Below are 26,736 nucleotides of genomic sequence, written 5' to 3' on the forward strand. Positions count from 1 at the left end.
GAGTGAAAGTACCGTAATAACCACGCGGTGGCTTTGACGTGCAACTTCTCAGCTTTCAGAAACCACTGGAATAGTTCCGGTGGCACAAACCGTCTATTTTGATAATGGATGAATCGGTTTGAAGCTTTTTTCCATGATTAAAACAAGATTTCTGACTGTTTTAGCTTCTTAAATGTGAGTATATTCTCCGTTTCCTTGCTCCATAGAACAAAGAAATCATCAACAATTAATCATTTCCAGGTTTTTCCAACGTTTTCTGACACTTTATGGAAAAAAAAAACGATGACTCGTTAGTTGCAGCTCTACACGGGAGTCAAACTCATTTTAGTTCAGGGGCCACATGCAGCGCAGTTTGATCTCAAGTCGGCCGTAGGAGTAAAAGCAATTTCCCCTTTTGTTTTTTAATGAAGTATCTTTTCAACCTGAAATTCTTGGAGAAATAAAAGTGCAAATCCAATCCAATAAGTTCAGGGAGGTTCAGTGTCAAGTGTGAGGTTGTTTGTGAGGACTGAAGCTGCAGAGGCTGGATTAACACGGGCCAAATAATTAGCGCCTGTAGTGACCACGGCTGCTCAGTTTCATCCTGCGTGGTTAATCATAATTAAACAGGATAAATTATTACTCCCGTTTTAGTTTATTTAAAGCGGTCTTAAGGAAGTCTTTTGTCCTCCTTTCAACGTGGGATTAATTCAATTTAGGCGCTGATGACTTCATAAAGTGAATCTAATTTGAATGTAATTAATACAGTATGTACTGAGTCATTAACCCTGCTGGTAACATCTTCTATAAGAGTCTTAATTGTGTGTGTGTATGTGTGATTTATCTATATATAGACGGTAAATCTGCGTGTACAGTACAGGAGTCTCTCGCAGAGACACATACAAAATTGATGTCAGAAACAGACGGATGTCCATTAGATCACGCAGATGACTGTGCGGCGAGTCAGTTGAGAATATGCCAAGCCCATAGTGGAAAAGCAACCTCTTCAACCTCGGCGAAAACAGGCGCATCAATTATGTATATGTTAAGAGTTATTCTGGATTACTTTGTTCTCGTGAACTTGGACTGGTGGACAAATCAGCTTCAGTTTGTCTTCCCCCGTCTTTTATAAACTGTCCTCTCAAATAAATGCCTAATAATAGCAAATAATAAACAAAAAATGCTCTTTTTTCATCCTATTAATCAGCAGCAAGGTTATTATAACAAAGAAATGAACTGTTAACTGGAAAAAAAAAACAATTATAAACTAAAATTTATTTTGCTCAGGTTTTTCCTCAGATTGGGGTTTATTTATTATTTTTTATATCACGTTCATGTCATTGGCACTCAAGAAGACCTGGGTTCAAGCCCCGGTTCTCCACTCTTAATCGACCGTCGCCCTATGATCCACGCTGTCGAGGATGCACACTTTGCACTAAAGGTTACTTTCTTGCACACCGTTCTATTTGACTCAGGGCTGGTTGTTCATCTGTCCTCATACATATTTAAAACAGCATTTTTATGACACAATCAAAAAGACTAAAACTAATAAAAACTCAACTAAAACGAAGCATTTCCAAATAAAATAACCTCATAATGAATAAAAACAGGGCGTTTTTATTCAGAAACAACCGTGAAGCCGTTTTCAGACACACGCGAGTTTGACGACCGCGTCAGGAGATTGTCACGACAAGTCGCGCGCTAACAACAGCAGAGGCGTCTTCGGAGGATCCGTGCGAGACGGCGGCGCCTGGTGAAACATCTGTACTGTCCCCTGCCGCGTTCACTCACACTCTAACAGCAGATTTGGACCCGAGATCAAACGGATACCTGTGAGAATGTCATTTATACCAAACTATTTTCATTAGGAAGCACTAATTAAATCCCAATCTATTCTCCGTACTCTGATAATTCCATTCCGTGGACATATTTTGGAGGGGTTTATTTGTTGCTATGGCACTGGCTGCGTGTCATTTAGTATTCAGAGGCAGAGTGGAGATGATGTTTCCATTTCAGGCTGTGATGACGGTGGAGAATATGAGGCATAAATGTCAAACACTTGACAATCCGCACTTCCTCGCACACACACGCATATATTACAGGATTACATTAAAGTAACTACCTCAAACACACACACACACACCATGTTCAAGTAGGAAAGACATTTTTCACTGAATCTCTTCGAAGGTTCTGGTTTTTTCTAAATTCTTTACTGTAGCACATAAAGGTTATACGGGCGCACCGGCAGCGTACAGTCACAGAGATAAAGACAACATACATGTATACTTCATGGCTTTTCATTTCCTCTGGATTCAGTCCAGTCACTGTGGGTTTACTCCGTCCATACTGTCCCGCTGACGAGAGAGAGATCGATCTTTCAAAAGCATGCATGCATAAATCTATATGACGGATATACGGTCAGTATCTAAAGAGTTATGGCATGGAGCTGTTTGGTACACGCACACACGCACGCACACGCACGCACAAAAAGAACAAAAGTCACAGTTGTCGTTACAAGATGAGAGACTTAAACGATCAATACTATGTTATAATCATTATCTATTATTGTTTTTTTCTTCATCTGGTGGCTTTTTTCAAGAGAAGCGTCTGCACTTCATGAGTTTCTGAAACGCCTGTTTGAACTCGTCGTTGAACATGGTGTAGATCACGGGGTTGATGAGGGAGTTCAGGTACCCGAGCCAGGTGAACACGTCGAACAGCACCGGGTCGAACCAGCAGTCCTTGCATATGGCCGTGACCAGCGTGCCCACGAAAAACGGGAGCCAGCAGACGATGAACGCGCCCAGGATGATGCCCAGCGTCTTGGTGGCTTTCCGCTCGCGCGCCGCGCACAGACGCTTCCTCTCCACCACGCTGTCGGCCAGCTTCACTTTCACGATGTTCATGAACAGAGGCGATCCTCCTCCTCCTCCTCCTCCCGCGCCGTCAGAGTGCAGGTGTGCTTCCTGGTTGGAGGCGGAGTTGAGAGAGCAGAGGGAGGAGCCCGCCGAGGTCTGGATCAGCTGCGCGGTGGTGAAGCGCTTCCCGGACGACGACGGCGACTTGAAGATGCGAGAGCGGGCGGCGACGTATATCCGTCCGTAGAGGATGACGAGCAGCACGGTGGGAACGTAGAAGGCGCCGAAGGTGGAGTATATCGTGTAAGAGATCTGATCCGTGTTCACCATACACTCAGTCAGCTCCTCGTGGGCTTTGACCTGCCTCCAGAAAAGCGGAGGCATGGAGATGGATATCGAGATCACCCACACCACGCCGACCATAATCCCCGCGCGGCGCATGGTGCGCCGCTTTGAGTACTCCAGAGCGGCCGTGATGGCCCAGTAGCGGTCGAGCGCGATCACGCACAGGTGCAAGATGGAGGCCGTGCAGAAGGTGATGTCCGACGACAGCCAGATGTCACACACGATCTGCCCCAGCGACCAGGTCTTGCTGACGGTGTAGACGATGCTGATCGGCATGACCAGGATGGACACCAGCAGGTCCGTGACGGCCAGCGAGCCGATCAGGAAGTTGGCGGGCGTGTGCAGCTTCCTGGTCAGGAAGATGGTGGCGATGACGAAGGCGTTGGAGAGCACGGTGGCCAAGGTGACGAGCGCCAACAGCGCCGACAGGGAGACCTGCAGGCCGAGCAGCGTGGCCTCGCTCCAGGCCGGAGCAGGGGTGGCGTCGGGGACCTCCGTGAGGTTGCTGTTGAAGTAGTCCAGTGAGATATTACTCAGCTCCATCTCGCCTTTCTATGCGGTTTCGTGATGCCTCACCACGATGATATAAAACTGCACACAGATCAGTTCACACATGGCACTGGCGATGGCTCAACTCTACTCGGTTTGGGGACCGCGGGAAGTTCCTTTATCCTCCTTTCAGCGACTGCACCTTCCCATCCTTTGCGTCGCACAGTTCTCGACTAATTTGTCCATCTCGCTCGACTGGTGCACCTCCAGCAGAAATGAATCCTCATTTGTATTCAGTCACGTCTTCCCTCTCTTCCCAGAGCTCTTATCTCATCTCCAACCAGCGGCCAGCCGGCAACAACACCTTCACACCAAGCCTTCCTATCTGTCAAATGCTTTAATGGCCTCCTCCTCTTCAATAAAGCTAAGCGGGGAGCCGCATGCGGGACGATGACGACGACGACAGATACAAAGGTTTGCTTGTTGTCGCTCTTATCTGTCCCGAAGTCTGCGCGAAGCCTTCTAAATTGAGGTCTGTATGGAAACTTTGATGATACAGGAAAGCCCGAACAGTGCAATCAAAACCACACGGGGAGAAATATTGAAGCAATCAACGCTGATTGTCGGTTATTGTTTCATATCCCTGTGTTTTTTTGGCAGCTATATAGAAATATGAGCTGAAATGCTATGACCAGCGAAGCGATTTTTCGCCAATATAAATGCTTCTGTGTCGTCAGCTCTTTCCCCGTCTTCTCAGTGTTCAGATAAACTCTCTGTTGTCGTGTCCATTGAGATTAGATCCGTTTCCTCCGCAGCAGTTTCACCCTGGGAGGCACAAATGGGAGAGAAAACAATGGTGTAAGTAAAGATTAGCGAAACGCAACTTTAGCATCACACAATCAAACAAACCACCCACATGTAAGGGGACAGGAAATCTACATGAGCACCCAGTAAAACTCAACTTTGACCTGCAAATGGAGCGCGATGACTTTTTACGTTACACTCCCAACGCCCACATACACTCTTACCATAGTGATTTATTCCTGAGTTGCTGGAGGATGTGCGATGAAATGTAAATGTAATATCAAATGACACACGTCAAATGATGCGAAAGCATCCACAACAGAGTTCATTTCAGCAACTATAGACAAAGAGCGAAGGTTTAAAAGGTCCAGTGTGTAACATTTAGGAGGCTGATCATAGTATGTTTGTATTAAGTGTATAAATGCTTAAAAAAAACATTAAATAAATACACTGTATTGCTGAACCTTTTAATCCCTGATTTATGTCACGTAAAAAAATGTCTCCCATTTCAATCTGATTGCATCAGGGTGTATCTGGGTTATATTGCATAATCAAAAAGAAAAATGTCTTTTAAATGGCGTGACAAAAGATATTTTAAAGACAATTTAAAGCAAATGCCATGAACAAAGGCATTTTAATTTCGAGGCATATAAATTCAATCCAAGATGCTCGGGATGTGAATCACTGTGGTACAAAGAGAGACTGACCACACTGCCTCCAGATAAGAGTAACATTATCACAGGATGGAAAGCGGACTTCCTTTTAAGTGCAGTAAAGGAAATGTGGTATTACATTCCAGTGGGGATGAGGACTTCAGATGACTGTTAATCACCATGGACGGCTTTCACTCCCTTCAGCTTTCCAGCTATAGATAAGGATTTGCACGATTTATTATTTATTAGTAGCGGCACGGAGACCGACCAATTCAAATTTAAAGGAAAGTGAAGAAAAAATGCATTAATTAACACATTAGCGAGGCTCGAATGGCCTCAAAGGAATCACCTCGTAATCAGCCTTGATGTGACATATGTTTTTTTTACAAAATTACATTTAAATTAACGCTCCACATTGTGACTATGGGATTAGGGACACAAATAAACAGGATCTGGAGCAGGGTTTGTCTCCTCGATGATTAATTTCATGGGAATCAGTTTTACTTACGCTGTTTGAATAGCGGGGAAAGAGCCAGCTGAAACATAAACTACAACATTTGCAGCTATAATGGTTCACACTTTGCACATAACATCCTATCCGTCTATGTCAATGAGTGATTTTTTTGAAAGCACGTTTGCTCTTGAACTTAAAAAACCCACAAGTATTGAATGACAGCTGGGCTCTTAGGAGAAATCAGTGTCCTTATTGTGCATTGACAGCAAACAGCATGCTATATTACATGGACAGCCTTGCCTGTTCAGCACATTTTATGCAGACACTTACTGTAGGTAATGTGAACGGTTTTAAAGGCCAAGATTGAGTATTGACTGGTTTGGTCATGCTGTGTGTTCATAAAATGCAATGCGTTATCTTGGTGCCGATGATTCCAAGGAAAAACTCAATTGAGCTCCATTTATGGATTTCTTTTGTCCACTTGGGTAAAACAGATTTTGATACCCGTCATTGAATGAATCCTGTGCTGTAAATATTATGTTTAGTTCCAATCACTAATTAAAGCTGTCAACGGGCCGGGTAAGCCACTTATCTCGCATGTGAAGTTTAGTGCAGATCGGTCAATTAAATGTGAAGCTACAACGCACTTCCTGTTTTGGGTGGCGGGCTTCCTGTGTGCAGGTCATTGCTTACAGACGTGTTCAGGGAGGGCCCTTGGTGTCACATGTGCAGTTTTGATCAGATTGGTAAATGTATGGCAAAGTTACAGGGTGCTTCCTGTCTAGGAAGACTCATTTCCTGTGTGCAGGTCATGGCTTGTAGTTCAGGGCAGGGCCCCTGGTCTCACAAATCGAGTTTCGAGCAGATTGGTCAATGCAAGGCGAGGTTAAAGGGCACTTCCTGTCTGGGAAGATCTACTTCCTGTGTGTAGGTCATGGCTTGTAGTTCAGGGCAGGACCCCTGGTCTCACAAATCGAGTTTCGAGCAGATCGGTCAATGCAAGGTGAAGTTAAAGGGCACTTCCTGTGTCAAACTGACACGTTTGTTCAGTTACGAAACTTGCAAAATGCCAAGATGGATGACAAATTTAAAATGGCCGACTTCCTGTTCAGTCTAGGTCATGGTCCCAATGGGATTTTTTGGTCGTCTTGGGCCGAACCACGTTCCCACCAAATTTCGTGAAATTCGGCGCAACTAAGTTTCGGCCTGCTCCATAGGCATTTGACCTGAGGGGGGCACTACTGAGCCATTTCCACTATTTTATATTGCGTGCCAATTTCTGTATGTTTTCACACAATTAGGGGGTCAAATTAGGGATTAACTGTCAAACAGAAAACATGCTGTGACCTCACCACTTAAGAAAAAACAGCATATAGTGTATGATTGTTTACAGCTTTAGTTACAGGAGACTTTCATTTAAAGCTCCTTTTCATCATACAGTTCAGTTTGACATGCTCTAATATAAGCCTGCTGCACTGTGGCATCCAAATGGTTAAGAGTGTAGTCGGCAACAGGCTGCCCTACATCGAAGACCTTTACGTGTTGTTTAACAGCAAAGAAAAGGTCACGGAGCAGCGATCATACCCACACACACACACACAGGCCAACACGTGCAGCAAGCATCGCTTTAACTCAGTTCTGCTGATCCATCTCCACAGATCTGTTACAGCACTATATGACAGCACTTGTGTCCCGAAGGCTGCAGGAATACCTTGTTTTCTCATGTTAACCTGGAGGTCAAGTCCTTATAGGACACATCATGGGCAGTATAGGTCCTCAGGTTCCTACAGCAGGGCAAACAGTGTTATGCTTTATGATGTTTTGGAAGTTTTTATATTCTATTCATTCACCGAGCTAAAGGTTAACGACACTCTAGTTTTGTACCTACATAGACATTCAAGGCTTGGAACCCACATTAGCCCCTGCACCTTCATAGCACCTGTCATTTGACCCTCAACTACAATTTGTTAGTTTTATTTTAAATTTTTATTTCAGTTAATAAAAATGTTTCTGTCAATTTTCGTTCACTATAATCGCCTTCATTTGCATACACTTACACAAGCATAGGCTCCCTACATGTTACACGCTGGTGCACTTGGATGCAGCGGAGAACATATCACCGTGCAGACATAACAAAAAGCCAGCGACGGGCGAAGCGTGACATGCTATGACTACCTTACAGTCACACTTGATCGCATCAGTGCGGAGGAGATTGATAAGCCCAGCGAGTGTGCGGCGATACTGCTCAAGTGCCGAACGCTCGAGTGACAGGTCCGCCGCGGACAGCGTCGCATCATCATTCAACATTATCCTCTCGTCAACAACGTAACACTGTAATGTGTCCCTGGTGCACATCATTTCACACACACACACACACACACACGGAGACGCTCTCATGTGCACGAGCATGTTTGAAAAGTGGCTGGATTGCTAATCTGTTTACGCATCAAACCAGTCAAGGACAAGGCGAGTCTGCAACGGGTCTGGTTTATAGCACAGTAACATAATGAGATTCATAATGGTGGCTGAGAGGAAAAGATTTTCAATCATGAACTGGCCTTTTTCTAAATTGGGCTGTAAACAGTTTGAATATTGCTTGTGAGTCTATCTTTGAAGGTGAAGATGTAATACAGCGAGACGTGGCTCTGCCCTCTGAGGCGAGGTGAGGTGAGGTGAGGTGAGGACATCATTTCCCTGGGGAAGCAAGATTTTAACTAAACATTATACACACAAGCGGTTTTAAATGTTTTTTTTTGAATGGAATTAGATTTGTGTCAAGCAACACTTTATGAAGTGAGCAAAGAAAACGGAACCACAATATTTAAAATACAGAAATTGCTCATAAAATATGGATTTAATCCTTCAAAAAGATTGTTTTTTATTTGTTTGAAAATACACTTTTTGTTTGTGATGATTCAAATTTTGTTTACTCCCTCACTTGTTCTTTGCGCTGTGGTTTTTTGTTTGCAATTCTGACCGTGGGCGGGACTTAGGGAGCCGCCTGCTGATTGGCTACTGAGTTTACAACAAGATAATTGTAAGTATCTGACGTTTATAATCTGACAAACATTAGATCCTTATAATTATTTTATCAGCAGGCGGCTCCATAAGCCCCGCCCATGGTCAGAATCACAAACAAAAAACCATGGAAATTTCCTATCATTGCAAACAAAAAGTGTATTTTCCAAACAGATATTTATTTATTTATTTAAAAAAATAATAATTTTTTTTTATTTTTTAAATAAAAAAAAGCAGCATGGGCATTTTAACTGAGTCCGTTTATTTTATCTTGGCGGGAGCAGAATAGTCATTACGCAGTTGGAGCGCGATCTTTTTTGAAATGGCTGTTTGTGGCTCGGTGGGAAATGTATCAGCACAAACACGTTTTTTAACATCTTAGCAGTTTAATAAAGCTTTTGGGGATTTTTGTTGTTGTATCTTTCCTCTGAAAAACAAGCTTTGAGGCGCTACTGCCTGCTGATTGTTTGCTGGCAGATATTGTTTTTACTCCATAGAGTCTGAAATGATATCAGTGATTTATTTTCGTCTAATTATTTTTCCATTTCCATTAAACAAGCATCGTTCTAATTCAAACTTAAAAGTCGTGCACAGTAGAAAACGGTTTGTCTCTTTCAATCAGCAACACCTAAGTAAAGTAACCGGTGACCTCAAGTAACCCAGCATGACCCTGGGCCGGTGAAGTAATACTATCAGACCTGCTTGACGGAGCCGTTGTGTGTATACATGTATCTTAACTGTTAGTTTTTTTTCTTGAGCAGTACAATTTACTTCTGAAACTTTTTTTAATACATGCACTTACGTCATTACCGTAACTCCTAGACCATTTGTGATGTCTAGAAAATTCAAAAAGGATGTACTGGCGACATGTCCAGGGTGTGACCCCCACCGCTCGCCCTATGTCAGCTGAACGGATGGACGGAGAGAATTTTTAAGGATGGAGAGCATTCTCCCTTTTCTCCTTTCACCACAACCCGTCTAGGCAATTTGAGATTCACCGGCGCGTCGTACGTTTCGCCTCAGCTTCTCAGCGCCGTAATTCCTAAACAGTTGAATAAATAACTGCCAGATATGGAAAGTGAAAGGTATCTTGGGAAAAAAGGGGCAGGAAAAACTCACTTATTGAACATTTGACAATTGTACAGGCATAAAATCTAAATAAATCCACTTTGACTTCAAAGAATAATCATTTGAACTGCCTTTTAACTGTGTACCATTGTTGACTTCATGAACGGTCCAGCGTGCTCTGATGTGCAGACGTGCTACACCGCGTCCTGCTGCGAAACAGGAAATGGCAAACAAGAGCCCATTATTTCTCGAGGGGGTCTATCATAACTCAAGTTGCAGTGCAGGTGCCTCGTGCTGCGGAGTGTGGGTGGTGTTCTCAGGCTACGTGGGCTGCACCACTCGAGCATAGACTTGCACCAATCCTCCCACACGCTGTACACACGCAAACACAAATGTAAAAACCAAAAACAATTAATCCTCCCTGGCAGGGGAAGACGAGTGCCTCTGCAGGTTCGTGTTGATTTATGGCGACTGACTCCTGTGCTCGCAAATGAACAGCGGAGAGAGGGCGTGAGGGACTGAGGACCAAGTGACTGTTCAAACCAGATTTAACCAGATTGTTAAATAAAATGACATTTTTAGCAGGAAACTCAAGTTACAGGCTACAAAGCAGAAAGTTTAAGTCGACTTCGAACAGCCTCTTCAGACTACCGCCAAAAATAATACGCTGCTCATTGTTCATGTCCCTCAAAAAGTGGAACAGGTCCGATGCAAATCTAGGACACTTGAGAGAGAGAGAGAGAGAGAGAAGGCTTGCAGTGATGTAGTGCAGGAGTCACAAAAGTCTACTGCAAATCCAAGTGTTTAGAGAGAAATGGACAGCGAGAGAAAGAGCCGCGATGAATGTGGAAGTCTGGTTCGAGTCTGGGAATGAGATCTTGACTGGAAACTGAGAGCTTGTGCAGAATCAAAGAGGATATTTGGAGATCAAATCACAAGAATTGGCAATAATTACATCCATACCCAGATAAGGGGTTTTGATCATTTGGTCATTCCTCAATGGTCAGTTTTGTGGACTAAATATGGTGCTAGTGTTTGCCTAATTCACAGAAAACCTGGTGCGAGTCCGGAGAAATGGCTCGTGGTCAGACGCGGAGTGAGAACGAGGTAAAAGCTCTGATAGAAATATGGTCAGGCGAAAATGAATGACAACCGCTCAGAAGCGCCCACAAGAACAACAAAGTCCCCAATCGTACCGGGAGTCTAGCGGACTATTAGGTGTGAAGACTTGCCCAGGAAAGTGGACTTTTTTTAATGGATCAAACCCACGACCTTCTGGTTCATCGAAATCTGACGTATTTAAATGAGGAAGCTCTGCAATTAGCATTCATAGTGATTGACGACAAACAGGAGTGCTTTTATCTCGTCGTCTGTCTCGGAATGTGTGCGCGTGTGTGTGTGTGTGCGTGAGTCATAATAAAAGGGAAGGGGCAGCGACTCACCAGAGGTTGGCAAGAGAACGGCTGATGTTTGACGAGAGCGCCGTTTTGACAGAGAGAACAGTGTATCAAGTAACCTTAAAGGTAGCTCGTGACTAATAACACCAACAACGCACTAACTGTTTTACATAGAGAACGGCCTGTAATTCATGAGATGAACTCCAAAGTGTTCTGAAAGCACACGTCTCCACCAACACATTAAACATCATATCGCCCACTGAAGGCACAGACAGTGAAGAGAAAATCTCTGCAGCTGTATGCAACCTCTTAGTGGCATCCGCTCCAAAAACTTGACGGATGGTTTACTTCTTTATTTGAGCGGTGGGAAAGCCAGATAAACAGGATGGAATCGATGGACCCCGCCTATTAAATTAAGACACCGAGTGGTCAGCTAACTCTTATTTTTGAATATGCTTGTTGTAAGGCTGGGACCAAGGGAGTTGAGTTGAACACCATCGCGTATACATCCAAATAAAGCCCTAATCAATACGCCAGGGGAAATATCGATATATTAATTAACAAATGAAGGCGTTCTAAAGTCAACAGTGCCTGCCAGTTTCACTCGCCGGGTGTCCCTACGGGAGCGGGATAATGGTGGCGAAAGCTACGCTAGGAGATGCTCCATCCACATTCAATACATAGACTTTGTGCACTTTGTTCTCCATGTTGTGAATAAATACAGAAATCCTGCACTTTTAACTTTTCACGGACGTTTTAGTTCCGACCGATATTGGAATGTATCTCTATATGATTGTATTGTGGACCGTGTATTGTTTACACTGGTCTGAAATGAGTTCCGAAGCTCAAACATTGGTTCTGTTTTGCAGCGGTTTTAAACTTTCGGGGACTTTTTTTGCATCCTCATCTTTTGGTACTTACCCGGATTTACATAACATCTGCTGATTTCAACTTAAGTTGTGATGCCGAAATACACCTTTCCTCAATTAAAAAGGTCCAGATTGTAGGATTTAAGGAAATCTATTGCAAAGATTCAATCTAACACCCACAAATAACCAAGTCATTGGAGTCACCTTTTATACACATACTATATATATATGTATATATATATATGTATATATATATACATATATATATATATATATATATATATGTGTGTGTATATATATATATATATGTATATATAGATAGATATATATATATATATATATATATATACACACACACGTATATATGTATCTATGTACATATATACATACATATATACACATATACATATACACATATATATATATATATATATATATATATATATATATATACATACACACACACACATATATATACACTTTAAAACATTTCAAACAATATTAATTCTCTATTGTGGTTTTCCACTTGGCACTGAGGCAGCATATTACAGTGTTGCGAGGCAGCTCGTGTCCTCCATCTCCCTCTTCAACCCCTGAAGAAAGAGGCATCTTTCAACAAGTAGTCAGCCTTGAACAGTTGACCACTAACGGCCTGAGTACGGGCTTGTATGGATTGATATATGACCCCTGCTGTCATCGTCATGGTACGTGACACTTTGTCAAGATCTATAATTACGACTTTCATCTGGAGGGCCCTGTTCTTCACTCGGCGCTAATTATTTAGGGTAGTGTGACCACAGCTTATAAGCCAAAGACGGATGAACACGGTAATGAAATATGAATCGGACTAAGAGGAAATCTAACCAGAGAGGAGGAGGGGCAGGAAATGTGTAAGGTTTCTGATGTTTCTGTGGGAAAACATGACAGATTTTTGCCCCGAGACAGTTTGACATGGTGGACTGCGCTCTCTGCTGAAACAGTGGCGTGAAAAATAATGACGAACAGAAACAGAAGTAAAGAGTAAAGAAGGAACGAGATAGACTGTGGTGGAGGAGTGCTATTCTGTGCGTGAAAACCCTGCTTTTCTTTTGAACACAGAGTCCAATCCCTTGTAAATAATCCTGTCTGTAAAGCCAGTGGGATTACTTCTGATATAGCGTCAATTTTCTGGATTGCTCTTATCCCATATGAAGAGAAAACTCGACAGCATAAAAAGTTACAAGAGGATTTGGTGGAAAAAAAGCAAAGCAGAGCATGAAATAGATAAAGGGCTTGTGGATGAATTAGTGCACGTGAAAAGCAATGCAAACCTTCACATGTGTATACTCTTAATGTGTAGAACCAGCGAGAATATGGTGAGTTCCCTCTTAATCCCCTCTGGGGTATTTTGCACTTATCAAACACAAATGGATACATTTAAAATGACAAAATGAACACAAATATCAAGGATAAAGACAAAATTTGTCGTGTGGTGTTGAGGCCTTGAGGGATTTGACTTTTCGGCATTAATTCGTACAAATGCACTTTCCTTTCTAAAGATACTTAAAGGGCTTCAAGAAGGAAATTGGCCTCAGTCTAATCAGAGCTTTTGACGACACAATCCCACCGGTATTTTGGGACTTCTAAAGTCGAAGCCTGGCCCAGAAACTTCAACTCGGCGCAGCTCGCGGTTTGGTTGATTTTCCATTATGATATAATACCTCCTCAACGTGGGCGGAGCCATCAGAGCACAGCTGCCATGACTTTATTTTATACATGACACAAACAAACTAGTGGCTTGTAAAGCTTGTTTTCGGTGTCACTGAATCATTAGAATCAGTTCATTAAAAAGATTTGTTCAGTACTTCCTGCATGACCGGAGCACTGAACTGAAATACACCACTGTTACATATTTAGATTTCCTTTGCTAAATATTGGAGATTAGCGCACGTTTTCAGGATTTTTAAGTCTTCTTAACTGATTTTTGTTGGACATTGTTGGGTTTGATTCTTGTCTCAGACGTCACGCTCGTGACTCTTCCAGTGACGACACTCTCTGAACCACCAGTGGCCGGCAGTCTGGCGACGTCACGCAGAGTATCAGCTCAGCTTGCTTGGAACCTCGCCAGAACAGGTACTAAAGAAAGTAACAGGAACCAGGTACTGTCGCTAATGGAAAAGCAAAATAACTATGCCGTGTTGAGGCGAGTTGAGTCAAGTCGCGCTGGCACCATGCAGTGGAAAAGCAGCATAACTTCATCCTGGTGTTAAATCCTGGTGAGTTTTATTGTGACGGACTGAGCACGTCCTTCGACATCATCATGCGATGCTTCCATAGGTCCATCAGACATGTGCTGAGGCTTAATGTGGCAGATACCCTCACTTCAGATCTCATTATCTTCTTAATGCAAGTGCCAGATGAAGGTTTAGACGCGACCGTGCTTCAGGTTTATTACACGGGCTCGCCCATATGTTGGGCTGCCACTGACGTTGCTTCAGTGGTAATCAGATCACTCGTCTTCATGAGACACATAATGGCCTGTGTTGTATTTGCACTACACACAATTTCATGCGAGAATATCAATAGACCTATAGTAACCGCTTGCGGTAGATTGTATTGGCACATGAGCGTCGTTAAAACGCAGGTGACATTCAGTCAATATTGTGGCTGCGCTCTATTCCGTATCACGTGGACACAAAGGGAGCATTGAATCCGCTGCTCACGCACTTCCATTGTAGACAAATCTAAAATAAATGTACAGTTATTCATGAAAGGGTAAAGAGAGTCAGGATTTCTTCTGACATTACAGGGGGGGGTGCTTATTATGTGTTGGGATCAAAGGTTGGAGCTGGGCTTGTTTGAGTGTCCCATTGAGAAGGAAATCCACAAGCAGGTCTGTTGGATTATTCACTAAAGCTGTTAATATCTGGCAGTCATAAATTACGTTCTGGTACTATAGATATTTCCATTCTCGATGGTACTGCTGCAAGTCCTGGTCGGGCCTCAATTATAGGACTCACTTCTTGGTTGTTGTGGGATACATTTTAACTCCAGTTCCTGATGACCCTGATTGAGAAATAGAGTCCAGAACTGCAGTGACATGTTGGTGTCATCATGGTCATGAAGCCAGAATTAAGGTTATTGGTTATTAATCAGTAGCAGGCTGGACGGGTTTTGCACACTCACAGGATATTAAATATTGTACTTGTACTAATTGTAAGTTATTTGCCACATCAGTGCCAATAATGTGTCTTCATTCCTTGGTATTCAGTTTTTAGCCACATTGGTAGTCTCCTATGAGGCTAGATACAGGCAATTGGACTTGATTTGAATTATCAGTATCTACACTGGTCATAAGATTTGAACTAAACCTTTGAACATCTATTCATCATTATCTATTACCATGTATCGTACACAGACTCTTGACATTGGTAAAAGTCCAATTTTAGTCAGACTAAGAGAATAATCTGGTTGTCTTAATGTCATGTTAACATGTTAGTCTGACTAAAATCAAACTAGTCTTAGTCGGACTAACATATCTGGATAACACGATTCATAGTCCGATTATTCCTGCATGTGTACATTTAGACGGACTGGAGACGGACTTCTGCATATGCACCAAAATTCCTTCCCCGGTCTTTGACATGGAAGTAGAAGGGGACGACGTCTAAATTGCAGTACTGTTGCGTAAAAAGAACAAACAACATCACGGCGCTGTTGGCGAGTACGCTAGCTGCGAAGAAGACCCACTTTTGGACTGACGAAGAGACAAGTACAGGACCACAGCAGAACCACAGCATGATCCATAAAGGTCAACACTGATTCAGTACTCACAACCTATTGAGTGGAGTTAGAGTTATACACTCGGAGTCTGCAAGTTGTCTGATTGCCTGTCTTAGTCGGACTATGGCCATAGCTTGATTAAACAGCGCGTGTAAACATACTGAGTGCAAGTCATTAGCCTCATCACAACCATTCACACTCACATCCACACCTACTGCATGTTCAGTTTACTGCCTCCAGAACAACCTAACCCCAAACTGCAAGTCACTGATCTGTGGAAGGAAGACGCTGTAGCACCAGGTGACAAACTCACACAGACAGGGACAGAATACACAAACTTCCCTGACAGAAAACCCCAGGCGAACAGGGATCTGAGCAGCCATCATCTGCCCCGGCGAGTGCAGTGCAGGGCTGTTCACGACACCAACGTGCCTCCTTGAACACACCGTGCCTATGCACTCAAAATAGCGAGTGTGAATGCAGAGAAGTGCACAAACTGAGACACTGAGGTTTAGTGTCTTTGCCAGGTTTTTCAGTTTTGCTGCGGCTTATTCACACACTGGTTTCTGTTACAGCACAGGTGGGAATTGGGATGAATTCTGCTCTGACACCTGCTGTTTGACCTGCTGCCTCCGTCGGAGCTTTGGAAGCCTACGTCGTCTTGTTGTAGTTAGCGCTCTCATGCGCACATTAGTCACGCTAATTAAATACGTTGCGAGTGTCCCTCTCATCTTCGGGGCACTCGCAGTATCTACTGAGTATTATTCTAATACTGATATTTCCATGGGAGGGAAACAATCACCAGATGATAACAGCTTCCTCTCACACATCAGAGAGCTGTGACAAAGACTCAGGCACAGTGATTTCCAGCTCAATGGTGAACTCTCGCTTCACAAACACTGCCCCGCCATCTGCTCAGCTGTAATTCGGCTCCTCTGCAAAGTCATGTGCTGGACAAGCGACGCGTGACACTGCAATACCTCATGATTTTCTGTCGTCTTTTGATATTTTTTGACGTGTTTCGCGGTTAAATCGATCTGCGTAATTAAGCTTTAACTCGACTGGTTCTTTTTTTTGTTTATTTTCAACTCTACACGTTGGGAACCCACAGCAGGTCTTTGGTGTTTTTTTTTTTGGTAAACTCCTTTCATGCATTGCCAGACTGAGGCAAACACACAGACTGCAGAATTCATATCTTTGGTACCTCTGAATTACAGCAAAGGATCTGTGAAGAAGAACTAGATCAAAGAATTGACAGCAATCGGACATTATGAATGCCAAATACCATTTAACACCACCAGCTAATGATGAATCTGCGAGGACTGTATACTGGTTGTGTCTCATAGGTGCGTCTACGTCTTTGATAATCAGGCTGCCAAAGGTTGTCAAGTCAAATGTTCAGTATGCTCCATTTCTCTGTGCTCTCTGTGTTTCTCTAGGGCGGAAGGCGGCGTCACACCCTGGACAGATCGGCAGTCCATAGATTTTTTTGAATTTTCTAGATATCACAAACGACCTAGGAGTTCCGGTAACGATGCCAAATCGGTAACAGAAGAGTTTAAAAGCGTTATACCGATAAACATCCAGGTCGTAATTTCATAAAGCAGCAGACAGAATCAAGATTCTCATTTGCTTCCCCCCCTCACAGTGGAGAAATATCATCCTTCTTTGTTTTGTGAAATGCTATCAGCTATCAGCTTGTGTGCACCGCTCTGAATCTCTGACCGGCAAACGATGGAAACTGTCCTTGTTTTTACTGCACATCGCGGTACAATTTAGCGCCATAGACGTTTGGTTCTGTCTATTAGTTTAGTTGACAGGGACCATGTACAGAACCAGGTCCGTACCAGAGTTCGCTGAACAGCTAATTAGCATCTGTGACAGACAGACGGACGACTTTTTTCATCCTTTTGGGAGGTTCCCTCCCTGGGCAGGGAGCAGTGAGCGCAGTGCATTCTGGGAGTTGCCGTTTATCTATTGTTTATCAACAATGTTCAACTGTAGCTAGCTAACCAGGGCCGGCCCGAGATTAGAATTCGGTCAGCTGATACATTTAAGTCAAATAAGCGTCAGCACGATAGCATTAGTCAAAGTTTTGTCTATATTCTCGACGTAAATCTCCACTCTATATTCCAGTCATTTATTCATATTACTTATCACTTAGAGGAGGAGCCTAATTTCCTGAGCTGCATTGTTTTTGCAGGGGTTAATATAAAGAGTTAAAACATAGTAGAGAGTGATACACTCTTTTATGCACATACAGTGCACTGCTCTGGCATTAACCGTCTGTTCCTACATGAATTATTAAAACCAGAATTTTACTCTTTGCGTAGTGAACGACAAATGAGTCCTCTCCGTGATAAGAGGAGAAGACCTTACATATTCAGCGACATCATGATTCAACATTGCTGGTTTCCAACTTTTATCACCATTTGCATAATGAGTAGGAATCAGTGATGCATCGTGGGGCATTAGTGTTTCTGTGATTTTAACGGATTGGAAACAACTCACTGTCTTCAGTCACACCCTAATGGATAAAGTGCATGTGTGTGTGTGTGTGTGTGTGTGTGTGTGTGAGAAGCAGGTTCTGCTTAAGGGAGACAAGATGGGGAAGAAGAGGGAAGAAAAGCGTGTCAAGACGACACATGTTTGTCTCCAGCGACATGAAGGGACAATGTGTCCACAGAAGCACTTTCCATCAACGCGACGTTGTCGGCGACTCTCCTTCATTTTGTATCACTCAGCTACTTTAAGGGCAATTACAACACTCTCTCGGCACAGAGAGCCTGAGGTCTGTTTCTGAAAAGCTTGAGAGCACAGAGGACAGGTCTATCCCCCAGCTTGAAAAGTACTTAATAACAGTCACATTCAAAGTGGAAAACATCACACAGGGGAGGATTACTATAGCACTTTCTACTAACTGCTAATTATGATGATTATGGACGATGTGGGGAGTAATTTGCTTAGCTCTTCCTTCAATCACGTTACCACATAATGCATGTTTTTAATGACCCCCACGTCTGAGAGTTGGAAGTAAACATCGTCCGTATTGTGGGTCTTTCAATCCCCCCCGTACACACACACACACAAGCAGAAAATGCAAATGCACATCATCAGTAATCAGTCTCATCTAACCTCACAAGTCGAAAACAAGACAACAATGAAGAAAACGCTCCTGTTTTTATGCCTCACACCAGTCATTTTCACAACAACAACAATACTTTGTACCGGTTAATGATATTTAATGGAACAGTAATTGCTCCACAGTATTAAGAACCTGCAAATACCCTTAAACAACTGGGATGCTCTCATTAGATTTTAAACACACAGTATATTTTGAAGGATCAGCAGCCTGCAGCTGATCCTTCACTGGGGGATTCATCCAGATTCTATCCATAATATGGGCTTAATTTTAATCTGACCTCATAAAAAAAAGGTCTTGTTATTTTGCACGCAGGGACTTGTGTGCTGTGACCTTTTCACATCCTGCTGTGTGACATCTTCATCCCTTATGAGGTCACGAAACAGTACATTGTGGTCTATGTCGTATTATATTATCTTGCGTAAATGATCATTTCAGGAGTCTCTGAATTGTGTTCTTTTTTTTTTTTGTTTGTTTTTTAAACAATATTTGTCTCATTATGTATTTTTGCAAGCTCAAAGATCAGAGTTTCGTATGGGCTTGGGTTGTAATGTAATATCGTCCCTCCTGCACCGGCAGACCTCTGCGTAATGGTGAGAAACAACAAGCACGGACAAATGCAAAGGTTAGAAGAAGAAAAAGAGCTCTTTAAACTTACCGTGTGTCTTGTTTCCGCTGTTTTATTGTTTTCTTCCTTTTTTTTTAGCGCAACATCAGTCAGGGAATCCCGACAGCTGCGTCCTTCTTTTACGCGCGTCACGGAACGGTTATACTGGGAGGCGGACAGCTGCTGGAGGTGTAACCACTGGACGTGTTGAGACTACTGCATGGCTCCGTTACAGGGAGAAGAGGCGAGCGTGGCTGCCTTCATGTAAATACACTTCTCTGGGTGTTGTGCGCACCCACGGCTGCCCGGCAACATCAGCATCTCCTCTCAATAACGCCAAAAGGCTGGACCACAGTCGGAGCAAAGGCGTGCGCTTTGGTCCAGAGTTCAACCACCAGAAAGTGTAGAAAGTGTGGAAAGTGTTGTGCCAGCGGATCTCCATCTGACGCACCGAGACGCAACTTATCTCCAACAACAGGACAAACTCCGGCGAGAGAAACGCGGGGTGTTCCCGGTGCTGCTGCGATTCATTCTGCTGCGGGGGGGTGGGGGGTGGGGGGGTGAGAGAGATCAGGGAGACGTCAGCACGGAACAAGTTACAGTCAAATCTGCGTTTATGGGAGGTTTTCACAGGAGTGGCACCAGCACTTACCACGCGCACACACACACACACACACAGAGGTTTCCATCACTTGTCTCACATGCATTTCCTGGACACTTACACTAACCTTTAACCATATTTACGTCCCTGATCTCAGTTTAACTTTAAAACATTCAAATGTAGTCATTTACATTATGGGGACTTGATTTTCATCCCCACAGGGAGGCTGTGTAAGGTCCCCACAACATAAGCAATACCAGATACTAGTTATTTGTCTTAGGAGCCTGCATTTGGACAGCCTCACACTAACCTTAACCTATAACCACAATCTAAATCAATCTTCTACCCCAAAACCAGTACCTCTGAAATGCGACTCTGCCTTAATAGGACCAGGTTTTGAGGTTAGTCTCCATGAGGACCACTGGTCTTAACAAGGTCAGTGAGTCTGTATTTATATGACGCTTTTCTAGTCTCGACGACCACCCCCCCAGAGGTCATTAAGACATAAGACATACAAGTACACACAAACGTTTCCACTTGATAAAAAAAAGAAAAAGTTACAGCTAAAGTGACTTCAATCCATCCCTTTAATCTTTGCACCCCTGGCTTTAAAGTGACACAAAATCAGTCTCAACCATTGACCCCACCAAGACTTTAAATGTCAAATTTAAGTGTTCTCCTTCTCCGAGAAAAGACAAATCACCCTCAATGGATTATTCCAAATAGTACACTCCAGCACGCACGTACAATTTTAACAAACATGGCAAAACAAAAACAACTCCCCTGCAGCACAGCGTCTCGCACAAAGTACACATTCCGTCAGTGTGACTCTGCAAAACCTCGTTTAGAGCAGATTCATGCTTTGGTTTCATAAAAACAGAATTATTTCTAATAAGCCATTAGGAATTTGAGATACTTTTTTTTATCATATTTGAAAGGAAAGTGAATAATATCATGACTCAGTGTTTAATATAATTAACCCCATCACTTTCAGCTCTCTTTGGTAATCCCAATAACAATTGGAGTAAAATGATATCTTTTAAGGGAGGTGATAATAGTCAGAATAATTGCAGTAGTTTTAAGACTTAAAGTAATTTGATATCTTCTATAGGAACAAAAAAATGAGACTAAGCATCAAGCCAGGAAAATAATTGAATGAGCTTAATTTTCAAGTGCCTATAGAAGAAAATCCACCATCCAAAACATCTGCTGCCTCAGGCACAGTGTAACTTAAAAAGTGCAAGAAATGCCCCAAACTTCTCCAGAGGTTGTGAAGAAAAAGAAAAAAGATCAAAAGGCACAAGCCCGTTGAGCTGGAAAATGGCAGAGCAACGTCTCGTCTCAAAGGAACAGGGATCTGCGATGATTTTAGGACAGTTTCGCCCCCAAGTGTGGAATCCATTTTTTGGTGTTCGTACATCCTTTTAGACAGGAGGTGTCCCAGGATCTTCAGGGTGTCTGCACCGCCCCCTGCTCATGGCAGGGGGGGTTAAGCTCAGGTCAGACATCAGGTCATTTATTTATAACCGACCACCTGGGCCTTCAGAGGCAGATTCCACAAAGTCAGCTGCTGAGGATGTAATCGATGGTCCGGCACGTGTTCAAAACAAGATGTAAATCCTGGATGAAGTTGTCACTTTGATGTCCTTCAAGGACGCGAAGACCAGGAGCATTGAGAAGTTACTGCAGAGACTCCTTAAAAGGATGGAGCCAATGTCACCAGTTCTGTGGAGACGGCTGGACATAACGGGACCCGTCCACTCGTGAGCAGACTTGTGGAGACTGCTGTGTCCATCTACATATCACATACACACAGGGGATGAAAGATGACCTGCACTGGAACCTCTGTGGTCAAAAGAGGTCACCGACACTGCCGACCCGATCCAGGGCGGTTTGTGTGGCTTGAGGTTTGAGAACACCCTCCCCAAACAGGCATTCGTAACAATGTTCAACTCAAATTCCAGCTGATACAGTGTGACTGTGCAGCCGTTCGTTGTTGACAGCTTGCACTGAACTCTTACCGCCAAAACTTGACGGAATAACCTGCAGAGCACGGATAACAAACACACGTCTCACCCATTCTCACGTTGACTTCACCACACTGCTGAGAATCTGCAGGTGTGCCAATGACGAGCAGTCACAAAGAATCAGCACCTGAGGAAGCTGCTGTTTGGGTGGAGAGAGGGAAACACTGGAGGCACGACATAGTTCCAGCTGCTGTAACAATGTAAACTTCCCCACTGCGGGACAAATAAAGGAATATCTCATCTTATCTGTTTATCTTGTCAAACTAATGAGGCTTATTGAGCAGGACAATGGCACTTCATGGATGCCACAAACTGTAAGGTAAGTAAGTAAAACACCACAAACTGTCCTGAAGAGTCTCAACATGCCGTGACGTCAATGTAAAGCGATCGTAAAAGCAATGGACATGGAAATGATGGACTGCGTGAACACATTAACTCTATAAGCAAAGTGTTCCATTCCTTTTTTGGCACACAGAATGAAGATAATTAGCTGCAGACAAATAGTCCACGGAGAGCTTTACCTTTTAAATAGTGTCTCTTAAAACTATATTAGATCTGTGCTAATTCACAGAGAGCGTCCTCATGCTCGACCATTAAATACTTTGATTCTGCTCCTGGATGTCTCCCGTATCCCGTATATGTTTTATCTATAATTGAATCAATACCAGCTCCCTGAAAGCTAATTAGTAAGACTGTAGTTTTAAAAATGCAAATGATGAAATCACACACACTGAATGCTGGAGAAAAAAAAAATAGTGCTTAGCGTTAAATGGACAGTTTTGCCTTTGATGAGATTGTCTGAAATGAAGATGAATAAATTGAGGATTTAGTATGTGGGTCAAATGTTTGCTTAGCATTCAGCATGTATTAGCTGATTGATAAAGATTTATTAATTGTTTTTTTTTAAATTTGACATTTAAAGAGAATGGTATTTCTGTCTTGGCCAGCTGGTGAGACACTCACAGTTAATCTATATGCAAGAAGGGATTTTAAAATTCATACATCACTTATGCACATCTCTCAGTGCCAGACTCAGAGTTTTGGGCTTCATTTATGACCAGATGGTCCCGTTATAATAAAATAACGTCATGGTCATTCATGTGCTGGGATTTCTTAGCAGAGAATGCAAATCTTAATCTGGTATAATATTCTGTGTCTGCATATCCTGTCACTCAGTGGATTGACATGCATGTTAAAAGTCCAATTTTAGTCAGACTAAGACCATAATTTGGTTTTCTTAATGCCATGAACACTGCACTAAAGTGGAGCTAGTCTTAGTCGGACTAACACCTGGATAATGCGAGTCATAGTCTGACTACTCCTGCATGTATGCACTTAGTCGGACTGGGGTCGGACTTGGCGTTCCAAAAATTCCTCCCCAGTCTTTGACCCGGAAGTAGAAGGAGACGACCTATAACCTATGACCCGTAGGATTTGACCGATTTGATGCAGGTTTGGTTCGGCCAATCATGCCGAGTCTAGCGGACTATCAGGTGTGAAAACGACCTTAGTCAGACTATGACCTTGGCTTGATTAAACTGTGCATGTCAACGTACCGATTACAAGTAACTACCATGTAACGTGGGTGTTGTGCGGCACAACTAAAAACAATGAGGTACTGATAGACTGCAGAGTATAAAGTATTGATTTATTTTCTAATAAAAATGATCAGATGTCTAAATGTTGCTTGCAATGTATATATACACACACACACACACACACACACACACACACACACACACACACACACACACACACACACACGTTTACAGTAAAGAAAGCTGGTCATGGTCAGTCCCTTAGACCACTAGTTTCATGCAGTCTATGTGCCACAGCTAATAAATAAACACACCTAATTCCCCATTTTGCCTCTGAAATCAGATCCCACAGTACAAGCGCCGCTTGGCAGCAGCGAGACTTCCAATAAATCGAGTGCTCGTTTGATGTGCCGTATATCACTTCAGTGAGGAGACGGAGCGGGGTGAGTTTGTATTAGAACATTATGGTCTCCTGGACGTTGGCCGAGAAGGAACTGGATATCTTTATTGCCAGTTTAAACACTTAGGAGATCAAACTCGCAGCCACCCCCCGTTTGTGAAGCACTAAACAAACGCGTTATTGTGTTATGATCACGTTGACACATGACAAGGCACAGTAGTTTGACTTTTTATCTCTCGTGATACAATTGTATGAGCTGTACGAGTAAAAATGACGGCGAGACTGCGATAAATAAACACTGCAGCGACGTAATCTTCCAATCCAAGCTGGGATATTCAAAACATTTCATGATTTACACTTTACTGTGACGGGTAACTGTTCTTCCTAAGACTTTAACGTCCATTTGCTTCCATTTGGATGCAATATCAGAATTCAGCAGTGGGCACACCTACACAGTTTGACTCAGAGATTATGTAATTTTGCATCCCATAGTCTGTTTATATGAATTAATTGCATTATTCTGCCTTTATAAGTATGAATACCGCAAAGTTATATACAAAAAAAAACACTTTTGAAAATATCTTTGATTACTACGACACGTTACTGACGTCACAACCTCAAGCCACATGTAAATACTGTCTTACTGCGTCTTATAAATAAACAAATAAAGGCATTTTTTTGGAGGTGGACATTGAGGAAGCACGTGTTTCCGCAGTCATATCTTCAAAAAACAAGCGTCTTGAGAGCAGACAGCTTCTGCTCCCACTCTCTTTTTTGTTTTCGGGTAATATATCAAACCACACTTGCAGGTTGCCTTGTATTTACACGATAATCCACGTCCTGAGTGTGGTCAATCCCATAAACGACGCTTGAAACCTGCCGCGTAAACAACAGCGCGACATGTTTACAGCGTTTACACCGACGCCGCCAAACATTAGTGAGAACTTCAAAAGCCACGACTGCTTCTGTTAAGCTAACTGATTAATACTGTAACCATGGCAACGGAATCCAGCATGACTGCAGCTGTAAGGGAGATGCTTCTGCAGGTCACATCAGAGGGAATAAACAAGCCAGGCCCATATGGTCGGAGGATTTGTTTTCTCCTTTTAGACCGTCGCATTGATTTCACTCTGTCATTTAATTGACAGCTCCCAGCATGAGGAGACAAAAAAAAAACAAACAGACATCATGTTCTTTTAAATTATAATATATATATTTTACCTTTACTTAACTGGACAAGTTTTTTTCAATTCAAGAACTTTTCAAAACCTCATCATTTATGAATGGTAACAGGTCTCAGCACACGGGACGTGTTCGGTTGGCGTTTCCTGCTCAAGATACAAACCGTATGATGAGGATGAAATACAAAATGAATGCAAACACAACAAAAAACTACATTTGCTCTTGTGTGTATCGCACGACTGTCCACTCAAGGAGAGGGATCCTCCTCTGTGGCACAAAAGGTCGATATCAGGGTCGAAGGACAGAGGGTGACACCGGCGCCACAGACTGTCAAGCCCTTGGAGGCAAATTGTGCAAAATGTGCTTGTGTGACTCGGGGTCTTTGGACCAAGAAAATCATTATACCCACTATAGTATCCTTCCATGAAACACATACACACACACACACACACACACACACACACAGATATTTGTCTCAGGACACAGGATTGACTTCCATGTATTTGGACAACCTATAACCACAATTCAGATCTTTGTCCTAAACTTCCTCAAAAGTGATGTTCTTCTTGATTAGGACCAGATCTGAAGTACACACACACACACACACACACACACACACACTCACCTCGCCGCACTATTGATTTAGCGGCAGATTAATGGAAATACGAGCACAAAAACACAACACTGATCGACACATCTCACACCTTCTGTCACATATGCTGTACAATGGGATGACTTCATTTACGACCTTTGTTCCCCCGGGCTGTCTGAAGTCTCTCAAGTCTAATTCTCCACAAGGAATACAACAATAACACAAACCTCAGTGCAGTAATGTGTGTGTGTGCATTGATATGTGCTGTATATTCTACTACACATCTATAGTACTTCTCAGATACTGTATAGAACCCGCGGTGTATATTTGCAGTGCAGCACTCCTCCCTCCATATCTTACGGTCCTGCCTCAACTCGCCTCGGCACGGCTCAGGTTGAGTCCCTACTCAACGTGGGCGGAGTCATCGCAGCACGGCTGCATGAAACTGTGGTGACACACACGCGCACACACACACACACACACACACACACGAGTGACTAATGACTTGTAAAGCAGTTGTTTTCAGTGCAACTGAATCATTAGAATCAGTTCATTAAAACGATTTGCCTGGTAATTGTTGGAGATTGACCCACAATTCTTTAGGGATTGTTAAGGACTCTTTTTAACTGTTCTACAGTTCGGCATTTTTCGGCTTGATTCTGACCAATCGGTGGCCGGCAGTCTGGTCTCAACACGCCTGGAACCTCGCCAGAGCAGGTCCTAAGAAAAAGTACCAGGTACTATGCTCCTGGAAAGGCAACTTAACCGTGCCGTATCGTCTCGATACCAATGCTCACGATTCCTCTTGACAATTCTGTGCATTTCACAATGTACAGAACACCTGCAAGAGGATATAAAGACGGACACTGACAGAAGAACGAGGATGTGTAGGCTGCTGTAGCAGGTTAGTGATGCAGAGCTGCAGCATGTAAATCATCGTAATAAGACTGT

At 43.1% G+C, this 26,736-nt stretch overlaps 1 protein-coding gene across 1 annotated transcript; it reads right to left on the reverse strand.

Annotated features, from left to right (window-relative positions):
* Positions 1 to 1,548: 1,548 nt before the first annotated feature.
* Positions 1,549 to 19,960, reverse strand: htr1d (5-hydroxytryptamine (serotonin) receptor 1D, G protein-coupled). Its single transcript, XM_044046992.1, has 2 exons — positions 19,497 to 19,960; positions 1,549 to 4,496 (listed from the first exon to the last, which is right to left on the reverse strand). The coding sequence occupies exon 2, from the start codon at positions 3,723 to 3,725 to the stop codon at positions 2,574 to 2,576; it is 1,152 nt and encodes a 383-aa protein (XP_043902927.1). The 5' UTR covers positions 3,726 to 4,496; positions 19,497 to 19,960; the 3' UTR covers positions 1,549 to 2,573.
* Positions 19,961 to 26,736: the final 6,776 nt, after the last annotated feature.

Source organism: Solea senegalensis, linkage group LG16 (genome assembly GCF_019176455.1).
Source record: "Solea senegalensis isolate Sse05_10M linkage group LG16, IFAPA_SoseM_1, whole genome shotgun sequence".
In the NCBI taxonomy this organism is placed as follows: Eukaryota; Metazoa; Chordata; class Actinopteri; order Pleuronectiformes; family Soleidae; genus Solea; species Solea senegalensis.